At 35.3% G+C, this 12105-nt stretch overlaps 1 protein-coding gene across 2 annotated transcripts in view; it reads right to left on the bottom strand.

The window, feature by feature from the left end:
- Positions 1-2403: 2403 nt before the first annotated feature.
- LOC138064497 (AP-3 complex subunit sigma-1) overlaps positions 2404-12105 on the bottom strand; it is a 32271-nt gene continuing 22569 nt past the window's right edge. The window contains exons 6-7 of one of the 2 annotated variants that reach the window (XM_068927360.1): positions 9340-9381; positions 2966-3055 (exon numbers count right to left, since the gene is read on the bottom strand). In XM_068927360.1, the coding sequence (XP_068783461.1) occupies positions 9346-9381 (36 nt within the window). In that variant the 3' untranslated portion in view covers positions 2966-3055; positions 9340-9345. Of the gene's footprint in view, positions 3056-9339; positions 9382-12105 lie in introns of both variants that reach the window. The other variant, XM_068927359.1, reaches the window with a different exon arrangement.

Consider the following 12105-nt stretch of genomic DNA (forward strand, 5'->3'; position numbering starts at 1 on the left):
AGAGGATATAGAACTAAGAAAAACGATTCAAAAAGCACATCTTTCATGAAGGTGACAAATACAAGCAGAGCAGCCTTGGGGAAAAACTCTGAATACCGGAAACACAAAGGAAGGTCTGGAAGGTCAAGAGTAAGGATGTGATTTCTATCAGTCAACAATCTAATTTTCCAGCAATTGGTTTTGGCTAGGAACTGGTTGTATCATACGTAGTAAGAGGCTAAAAACGCCCCTGGCAGACTAATGGTAGTCCAATGGCAGCTCTTCTCTAGCAAGGGGAGAGGCAGGTTCAGCGACAAGGAGGAAGTCCATAGCATGCTATTATCTGTTGTTATTTAAGAAAACACTGTTACCATTTATTCTTTCTGTACTGTACCCCTTGTGTGCTTACTTGTGTCTGTGAATTTCTCTTTGAAAAGACCGCAATTTTACTGTCAAAACCTGATCAAGAATTTCTTCCCATCTGTTCTTCTTTCTTCCTTATTTCTTCAATAAGGAAGCTTCCGAGTCACAGCCTTGCATTAAAGATCTGGTGGCCAGTCACAAACAGAAAAGCTTCCTGAAAAGTCTGTTGTTTATGGAAGAGCTGTCCAGAGAAGATGATACCGTGGCTTCTGTAGGAATCGATTCAGGTAGAAGTAAGGTAGTACAAGCAACAGAAGCTCAAAATGCAGTTAGGAAATATTACAAATATTTGTACATATTTTTATATATAACCATATCAACAAGAGCTTTAAAATACAAGTTCTTATATAATTGCTAAGAGCTAAGTTCTAGTTCCCAAAAATTAACAGACACCTGACTACTGACATAAGAAGAGGTCAGAAGTTCATCTGAAATAAGCTTCATTGCAAGATGTCTCTCAGACACATTTCTCCTAAGGATTTCGGAAAACACGTGATTCAAATGAACCCAGAAAGATTTCACTGTAACGAATGAACTAATATTGTAACTACATGATTAAGTTATGAGCTTATGCGTCTGAGAATGAACTGGAGGGGAAAAAAGTGAGACCAAAAAAAATAGAGGACTTGGAGGGATTCCTGAAATTATGAGTTCTTTTCACAAATAGCCAGAACACTCTGTAGGTCAGAGTACCAGGAGTTTCAAACTTTCCTCTTCATCCTTATGCACCAGCACTGTTCCTTCTGTGAGGATTTAGTCAGTGATGAAAACTTTAAATATCTTTACTCGGAATAGCACAGGGTTTTTGTGTTATGCAGAAAAACAAAAGTTGGTAAAAGCAGGTGAAATGGTAACAGTTCCAGATTTGTACCAACTAAGCTAACTTGGGAATACTAAATATCATACTTCATGGCAGGGGAGGCACACTGCGTGTTTCAACTTCTCAGCAAGAAAGTGACAATTTTCTACTTGACCCTCACCTGAAATTTCTTGGGGCCTCAAACTAAGGAAGCTAATTTGAAAGAATAAACTGTCTTTTCAAGAAGCATCGAAGAAGCAATTCTATTTTCAAAAGCATTTATATATGCTTTTCACTGTCACTTGACACTTACTAAATGTAACAAGAACTATATATACATATATAACATTCAACTGCAAGGAGAACAACGTTTTGTTTACATCAAATTCAAACTTCTAAAGCAACACAGCACCTGTCAGACCAGTCCCAAAAACGTGCGCGTCTGATGTAACATTACTCTACTGTCATATATAGTTATATTTGCATACTTTAGTGGAGAAGAAAACTTTAAGAAAAGGAATTCTTAAATATCCCAATGATATTTTTTATTTTTAAAGTCTTGTACATTACACAGCTGAAAGGCATGATTATAAAAACAACAAAAACAAATTGCTTTCTTCCTCTATCCCTTTTTTTTTTTTTTTTTTTTTTTTTTTAAAATCACAGAAGAAGAGTTTAAGAGCTGAGCAACTTACCCAGGGCTGACAGTACTCAGAGCATCAGAGGCCTCAGCAATACTAGGTATCCCATAAATCTAATTCTCAGAGTAGAGCACCTCAGATGACACTGTGCACAGGGGTCCAAATAAAGTTTTATCATTTATCCTTCCAGATTGCTTTTCTGTTCCACATTACCTGATTAACTTATTTACAGTTTTGAGCTGCCTCATTTTCTCTGCCCCATTCTGTATTTTCTACAACACAGCAACTGCAGAGACCCTTTTGAGTCTCCTCTTTTCCCAAAGCAAAGCCAGACGTCATGGAAAATCCACCAGATCGTATGTCTTCTCAACATCTACATGTAAAGTTATCAGATCTTCAATAAAGGCAGTTTTTTCTTCAGAGCAATAACAAACAGCTTTTGTGAGAAAAGTGAAGAGCCAGTATGTTCAACACGATACTCCAATGCAATTCTTTCGGAGATTAAAATACAATATTAATGCTTGCTACAATAGTATTTATATATAGTCAGTTGGCTCAATCAATAGGAAAAAGTGATTTATTGCAAAGAGTGGATTTCAGACAAACAGGTATTTAGAAGTCCAGTTTGTAATGATTTTATTCAGACAAAACAAAAAAATTTAATGTTTTCATGCAACATTTGCACTTGAATCTTAAATAATTATGACAAATAGCAGAAGTAGTTAAGGAATGCACTAATTATAGACCTTAGTGAATATACAAAAAAAACTCAACATTATAGGTTATACAAAGTAAAGAACATCTTAAATACTTTCCCAAAATACTGCAGCAGCCGAGACAGTGATATGCCTTACAAGGGCATAGGAATGTAATTTAGAAATCACACGGGAACTACCCATTTCCTTTAATTTCACTGAGCAAGACAAAAGCAACATTCAACTCCACACAGATTTTTCACATGATATCTATACAGTACCTTGAGTTTTATCCAAATAGTAAAAGTTAGACATGTCGTTTATTTAGTAAACAATTATGTGGTAAACCTCTATTACATTTTTCCTTGTTTTTACCTGGAGTAGCCATGTTATTTAAAAGAGGGTAGATTTGGCACTTTTATACTGATGTCACCAATATTAATATTTCTCGGGATCTCGGGCAGATTCATATTCTTTACAGCAGAAACAGCTCGGGCTGGAGCTCCTGCTAAACCAGCCTGTATATAAAGCGAAGAAGAAAAACACAAGTCAGGCAAAGCTGGTTACAAGAAGAATCGCTAGCAGGTACACAGACAACTAACTTTTAAAGTAATTTCATGGCTATACAATTAGAAAGACCAGATGATAATTTTGTTTGGGATGAAATGAGTTATTTTGAAATATTAAACCAGAAAGAGAAAACAGTTCACACATTTCTTTTTATATGGTGAAACATGTAATGTTAACTTGATGGAAAAGTATGCAGGGAGGAATAGGGGGTTTATCCAAGAGCGTGTAATACGTAGGTTATAAAACAACCCGAGGTATTTAGAGGCCAATAGGCTGTCCTTTGCCTCTCACCTATTCTAACAGTTTACACGGCACACAGCTGACTAACTTTGGTTACAGGTTCAGAATAAGTTACTGAATGTCAGTTGAACCGTATTACTTCTCTAAATGCATGCAAATATGAGGTAACTCAAGCTGGCTTAGCCTGGAATGAAAAGGCTAAACATCTTGCGTTTGGGGGTGACAAAGAGCATGCACAAAGATAAATGCTACAGACCAACTGAAGTGCAGTAATCTGCTGTCCTGCGGTATCTAAATATGAACTAACGTATCTACAGGCCCTGGGCACGCTAGAACATTACATAATGATATGGTTATGCCAAATCGAACATTAAAGTTCCTGTTCTGTGTTAAATTCCTCTACCGGAGTCTTTCTCGGCATTTAAAGCCACAGCTCTGTTTTATAAACACTTCTGTATTGTTAAACTTATGTAAGTTTTTAATCACTGACTTCCAAGATAAAATACTTCTGCCTTTCAAGATAAAATAACTGCCAAGTTTACACGTTAGGGTTTATTTCTGAAATGCTAACAAAAATGATTTGCTTTGCAACTCAGAAGTCTGAAAACATACAGCACATGATCTTTCCCTACTGCTTCTGAAGTATACTTTTTCAAAACTCTCTTACTTTAAGGGCTGTTTAAAAAAGCCAAATAATTAAGTTGTTACCGTATTTGCTACTACATAGAAAAAAAAAATCGCATTTGTTATAAACAAGGCAAAGTTTCTCCTAAAATGTCAGATTCACTAAATATATTTAGAATTGCCTGTGTGGCTTTATTTCAGGCTTGTCACACAACAAGAGAAAAAAAAAATAGAAAAAAAACTTTTGTGTTCTTGCTGAAAAACGTATTTTAAAGCCTGGTAGGTTTTGAAAACAAAGCCTATAGTTTGCAGAAAAATACCTCATATTCCCAATTCCATGAATATATGAAAAAAATAGGTACTTTTTATTTGGATGTCTTAAAAGCAGCATTAACAATATTTGCAAAAGAATAGTTATGAAAATTACTGTTGTGATCAAGCGTGGCATCTTGTAGACCCAGGAAAAACTAACAATCTACAAGAAACAAAGTAACAAGCTGAGAACCTGGTCTGACAAACAGAAGACTAAACCTGCAGAAATGGAAGGTCTTTCATTGCAAGCGCATTAAAGACTGGAGAAACCAGTGCACATGCAGATAAAATAATTCTGACAAAGTAACACGGTAAGACAAAAGGAAAACTAAACTTCTGGAGAAGTTTGTGATTCATAGCTGGTTATTAAATACTGTTTGTCATTAACTACTGCTCAAGGTATGACCTTTCCAGATTAATGAGTTCCACTGACATTCATTGCAATTACAGGATCTAATTACACCGAGGAGTACGTTTGACATCTGTCATATCAACTTGCACTAGTGTTCAAAAGCGGACAGACCCCTAATGTACTCCTCCTAACATAACAACTCCAATTTTTGAAAACCGTCAAAAGAATTCTCCCTTTTATTGCTCTTTTATGAGAAACAAACATAAGGTCTAATTAACATATGGTTTCCACTTAAAAATCCTACTTACTGTTTTACTCTAGATACGTATAGATTCTCCTCCCTTCAGAAACATCCATAGTCAAAACTGATTAAAGTTTCTGTTTTTGAACTACCCCTTTTATGTCATGTGGAAAGGCTAAAGCGTCATAAATCCCTAGATTTTAGTCACAGGAGGATTCCCAGGAACAGAGACCAGAAAACCCTAAGTCATCTGTTATTACATGCCCCCCTGCCAAACACTCCTATATGAGACATCCCAAAGTTGGGAAGGGCACGTAGGGAGAGAGGAGAAAGCTCAGGAAATCGTTAACCTCCATGGCAACCATGTAATTTGCTCTTACTTTGGCCCCTGACATAATCAAAATGATCTGCTGGCAGAGATACAGGGTAACCAAATAAAAGGGTGTAACAAATTATTTTTAAAGCTTCTCTTTCCTTGGCTTGTGCTCTTGCCACCAGTGGTATCAGGTCATTTACTTCATGAAAGGATTGGAACTGAAAGAGCCTTTGAAGGAGAAAGTTTGGACCCAACGTTACTGAAGCTGAAAAAAATGCAAGCATCCCAAATCTGCAAGCCTAAATCTGCAATATCTTGAAAAAGCAGCATTAGACGCCACAGTTTTTTTGCCATTTACACTTTCAAAAATAGCATAGAAGACATGATGCCGCTAGACATTGCCATTTCACGTTTGTGAATTTTGAAATACCCATTTTAAACCATGAGGTAACTTCCAGTGAAGTTTTATCAGGTGAGAAAATAAATGCATTTCCTCTCTAACTTGGTTCTGTCAATTAAATTCTAGATTCAGTAACTGGAGGAAAAAAAAAAATCCTTTGAGCAAAACCAGAAGTGGGCAATGTAAACTGTTTTCCACAGAGAAGATGAAAATACTAATAAAGTAGTAACAAAAGCAATGAATTATACAATTTAGAACTGAAACAATGGGAAACCAGAAAAATATTATAAGTGATGGACATGGTCCACACAAACAGGCATGGCTGGCAATTTAAGAGAGATGCCTTCTAGGTGACTAGGATGGAGATTCCTTAGCCTAGTTTAATGAGAGTTAATTGTTTTTAATGGACATATAACAGCTTTAGTATAGCTGGTCATTATTTTTACCTACCTGCAGCTATCCTCTTTACACAGACTTACAGTCCCTGCCTCCCGCCCCAATGGCATAGGACACAATGGAGACACAATTGAGAATTATTTAGAATACCACAATTGACACAATCATTGCCCTTCCACCCCCCAGACAACCACAACTTCCAACAGTCATGTTCCATCAGGACCATTCTGAAACAGGATCAGCAAAGATCCCCTGACAAAAGTGCTATGACACTCCAGAGTACCTCTTTTTTGCCAATGGGTTTTTCTTTCGCTATCGTATACTGGAGGAGAGATACGTTTTCAAACTACTGCGCACTCTTCTCCTGTAATTCTCTATATTAAGTGGTCTTGTGATTCAGTGTATACATAATTTGACATAGCAGAATGCTATTTATCACAATTAATGTCATAACCCTATAAAGCACAATACAGTCAAAGTACTTAAAGCAACGTTTTCAACAAACTGTCTAATAAAATGCCTGAAAAGTACTTAACCTTCAAAACTGGGTAACTAATAGAAGTTAATTTTAATGATACTACATCTGAGTGCCTTTGCACTCCTTTTTAGCACGTCAAACAGTAGACTGGTAAGCAGTCCTGCCATTTATTATTTCTTTTACAGAAAGGAAGCTTTATTTAAAAAGACAAAGGTACTACAAGAAATATTTCCAGTCCAGTGTGCTCTTAAGCAGTTTTCAACAAGTACCTGATGAAAGAGTCATCACTGTAACATAGCACTGGATAAGTTTCAACTGCCCTTATCAAATAATTCAGCAGGTAAGTTGGTGAGGTGCAAAGAAAAAACTGTTTCACTTAAAGAAAAAAAACAAAAACACAGGTAGCAGGCTTTAAACATGCAGTGAATGATGAATATTCACAGCAAGCAAATGACTTAAGCAGGTGAAAATGAAACTTCTCAGACATTCAGGACATTTTAGAAATACAATACGAATTGCATACAGCTGGTATTACAAAGAGCCAGTACACCATATTTTTGCCACAGCTGCTTTGTATTCTCAATTTCATTTGCTATTGAAGGTTGTACTTTAATCTTGAAACACTGTATTTTAATAGTTTACTTTCAGCTACTGCAAAAAATGCTTGTAAACATGGTAATACACTTTTAGAGTGAATGAACAATGCCACGTGAGCAAAACAAGAATGCTATTTTAAAGATTGAAATAGACACATTTAACAGTAACACTTTTCTTCTACTGGTTCTAATCCATCAGGTGAGAAATATGAACCGTTGCTAGTTTACTAAGTCATTATTTACTACTACAGAAATCACTTTTCTTCTTTCTAATCATCATCTTTCCTTATAGTGTCCCACTGATAAGTTACATGAAGGTGACCCCAGAAACACTGATTTTATTCTTTAAAAGAACTCAGATTACTAGGAAGTAGTATTGCAGGTCACAGATTTAGTCAATGTGCATTTTGCTTTTTATGCACTACAAATAGGAAAAAAAATTCAGACTGACATTGCAAACAGCTTTACATAGAGCTAGCTACCACTAGAACAGAGGTATAAAAATATGCAGCCTACTGGAAAATGAAATAATGAATTTTTGCAAAATACACCACTCTTTTCCAGATATACTGGAGGCACTAGGATCTCTCTGCTGCAGGTGTTTCATACCAACCTTTCTTTCCAGAACAAGTATGACTTCAAAGCAGCAGGGTTATGAAAGAATGAAAGGATGCAATGCATTATATAAAGGAATGATCATGTCCCCTGCTTATGAGGTTAAATAAATGAACATAATTAGAGAAAAAACAAAATGAAGTCTGCAAGTATATCAAAATGAGGCCAAACAGATAAGAAGACTTAAGACATACTCTTAGAAATTTTAAGCACTTGAATCACAAAGAGAGTAATGGATGGGAATGATTAATTGTTTGTTTGTTTGTTTTTCATTGCCAGACCCAAAAATAAAAACAGAACATGTGTGAGCAGAACAGAAAAAATAAAAGTAGTAGCTTTGTTCAAATAAATAAAAAAATAAACTGAAACCAAGCTCCCTACTCTTACAATGAAACATGGATATAGTACAAGTGTTGACATACTACGTAGAAGTTATTTGCTTGCTCTTCTTCATGTGCTATATAACACACTTCAAATTTAAGTAAAATGTTGCATACTATTCAGAAATATTTTTGAGCTAATGCTTTACAACTTAGTGCTATTAAATCTAACTACAGAGTTATATTTGCTGAATGTTGAAGTATTACATACTTTATCCTAGAAAGATCACATAAAAAGTCAACAGCAAAGCTATCTGTAAATAAAATAAACTTCAGCTGCTTAAGATTCCAGCTATTTAAAATACCTGTAGTTTGAATACACAGATATTTAAAATGAGTGGTTATGAATTTTGAAATAGTGTAATTAACATTGCTGACATTCAAACTGTTGAGCTCAACTGAAGGTTTGAAACAGCAAATCGGGGCGCAACGACCATAAACTGAACGTCACACATGCATTTTCCTCCTCCTTTTTCAGTTCACTGTTCATATTCATGTACAGTGACTGGGGTTACCACGATCTCTTTTAAAGCAAAATCCAGCGATCCAGATTGCAAGGGTAGCAAACGTACATTTGAAGTTTATTTATGTGTTGACTGCCCTTATCATGTTGTTACGTTTGATACAATTAACAGAGTTGAAAGATCACTGTTAATAGTTCTACATAAGCTTCACAAAGCACACGGCTAATTTTATTGCCTAGGTATAAAACTATTAAGTTTTTTGTTTTTTTTTTTTTTTAAGTTTTGTTCACCTGCAACTTATTCTGAAACTTCATTTCTCTTTGCAAGCAGGTAGGAGTCCGTTATTTTTATCTGAAATGCTAAACTGTGAAGCTGAAGAGTTCATATTATGCATTTTAGATTATCAGGGACAAAACGCTCCCATTCACAAAGTCATTTCTGATACATCATCACATCATATTTTGCTATCTCTGTGCATTCAAGTTTTATTCCAATTAGTTTGGAAGATTTTTAAGCCTGTACAAGTTCATATTTCTTTATTACTTAAACAATGATAAAAAGAAAAGTTAAATTCCAAAATGTAGGAAGAGAAATAAAATAAAAACATGACGTCAATGGAAAGCTAGTAAAATACACTATAGCCAAGAAAAAGATGAGGGAACTACAAGAAGAAACTAGCACAAAAATTAGGCTACAAGGACTAGTATGGGTATTTTAACACATAATTTTTGAGTCTGGCCTACATAATTTATTGCCTTTGACATCATTTTGCTTTCCCTTTTTGTTAAAAGTACATTTTTTCTCAAAGTCAGCAATACCTTTGTCTACCTGTCCTGTCTGGGAGACTGAAAGATAAAGGTCTGTAAGAGAGAAGAATGGAAAGAGCTAGAAAAGATCAGGAGGTTCGGGAAAAAAAGAAAAAAAGAGGTCCAACTTAAAGTCTAAATCACACGCAGTCGAACACTCCAAATAGAAAAGAGGTAGCCCAGGTTTATCTATAAAATTTTTAGTGGCTCTGGATAAAACCCCAATGACCCCTCCCCCAAAATTCCCTCCCTTAATCACAATGATCCTTCAGGTTTAGGAATATTGACCAGAAATCCATTCACAGATAAACGCTAAACTGTAAAGGTAGGGAAATGCATTAACAACAACATTTCTCAGGGTGGAAACAAGATTTCCTTTGTAGCCAGTCCAAGCAACAGAAAAGCTGAATCAGAAATCAAAGCTAGGCACTCCTCCAATATAACTTAAAACATTAATCTTTGCTGAAAACAAAGTCTTTGAACTGATAATGTTACTCAAATATTTGTGAATTAAATACATTTGATCATCTTTGCTAAATTCCAATTGAAACTCTGTATAGAAACCTAGTAGTATAACTGACCACATACTTGATGTCAAATGGCTATGTTTTACGCATTAAGGGATAGTCAGGTGGATACACTACAAAATTGAAATCAGTTCTGAAAACGTAGCCCTGTCATAATTTCATCAGATTCAGCATTTCAGCTATAAAAGAAAACGCAATTCAACCTTAGCACAGCTACCTTATGGATGCAAGAACTATGACTGAGGTCTAAGACGCTAAGCATACTGAAACTTGAAGGCTGAGGCATATGTGGCAGTCCTACAAACTACAGGCTACACTAACAACAATTTCTGATTTTATTGTATTAATTTATTCTTTCTTTTGATTAAAAGTAGTTGAAAACTAAGAAGATTCACTAGTTTTGACTTCTTAGTGTCCTCCGTTCAAAAATATTATCATCTATTAAGTTATTACTTGTTTTGATTTATACAAACTGGATATGTTTGTATCTTGAAAATACATGTTCAGGAAAGATGTTGAAAGACTTACAGTTTTGATCGAAAAAGACAAAGAAAAAGAAAGAGCACTCTGGAACTTCCTGAGGATATATACGTAACAAAGGATCAATGACCTGAGTAAATATTTACCGGGTATTGTGAAGTATCTTAGTATAGCAGTTAACTCTGAAATTTGAAATAAACCATCACTGACCTCAAAAAACGCATTTGTGGTGAGCACATTATGAAACGTTCTACTCCATCCCAGTCACCAGGTGTTTTAATTTATCACTGCTGCTTCTTTACCCTCTATAATTCATTGCTGAATCTAAAAGAACAAGTAGCTTTTTGCCTTGCATATGGCTATAAGCTCTATATCCTCTTTTATATTTTCTACCACCTAATTTTATACAAAAGGCATCTCACAAGAGAGAATGACTTACAGATGAATAATGGGAAACAGCAAGTATTGTGGCTGACTGCACTGAATTGATGAGTTCCAGATGACTAGTCAGAACTGGCCTACAGTTGACTTGATAACAATTAACATGATTGAGAATAAACACCTTAATTAAATGCTTTTAAGTAAAATTGATATGAGCCTAATATAAGTAGATCATAGCTGCTTAATTATGGGACTTTACGTTACCCTTGCACCTAACAAGAATATATATATATATATATACATACATAGGCTCTTCAAATATAGCCACAATTTACAAGAATATCACCAAACATTCATCTCTATGACCATCAGCTCATTCTGAGTTTGTGAAACATGTTCATTTTAACATTTTGGATATTTTAATAACTGACAATATGATCCTTCTGGATATATACTGCCACGCACATCATCATTATCATACCTAGCTTTTTCCTGTTTTTCCAACATGGCGTTGTCCTGTTCCTAGATACAGTTTGGAAGTTGTTTGAAATGGACTATTGAATTTATTAAAAGACTCGAGGTGGTGCAGTGTCAGACTGCAGAATTAGGAGAACAGTGTACATCAAACCACAAAAAAGCTGAAGAATTCATTTCTCTCTTGGTTTGTTAGATACGTTTAAGATATAGATACATTTAAGTTATAACTAGGAAGTTCTCAGTCTCTTCCCCTCATAGCATCTCAGTGTCTTCCCCTCATTTAGTTCACAGTTATGCCACCTGCAATATTTCACTCCACTCATCTGACCTCAGCTTTAGAAGTAGTCCCAGTTCTGCCAGTTTGTTCGCAAATTTGAATAATAAAAATAACCTTCCCAAAATAGATGATGTATTCTCTAGAATTACTGTGTCTCATCAACAAGAATCAATCACATACTTAGTCAAGGTGTACCAGCAGTATATTGGCTAACTAGACAAGCCTCATGATATTGAACAAACAGTAACATTCTGTGCCACAGCTGAAGTAGTTCCAAAATTCTTACTTATTTCAAGTTTCTTTCCTAAACACAAGTTCACCAATATTAGAGACAGGCATTTTAATATCCAGATTTGCAAAATCCAAAGCTTGACATGCAATTACATGGCTATCTTGTCTATGGAAAAGGAGACTCCCACAAGTTACGCAAGTATCCCTTGCTCAGACTGATATGGGCATGTACAAAGTATGATCTTCTCATCTGAATATGCTCAACTGAAGACCAAAAGTCCATATTACAAAAATGGCAGAATTCATATCGACTTTAAAGGGATTAAGACTGGCTTTAATTCTTTCACATGTCCATTTCACTACAATTTATTATTTTGTGCTGCAATATTATTGTGACACTGAATA

This window comes from Struthio camelus, chromosome Z (assembly GCF_040807025.1).
Source record: "Struthio camelus isolate bStrCam1 chromosome Z, bStrCam1.hap1, whole genome shotgun sequence".
In the NCBI taxonomy this organism is placed as follows: Eukaryota; Metazoa; Chordata; class Aves; order Struthioniformes; family Struthionidae; genus Struthio; species Struthio camelus.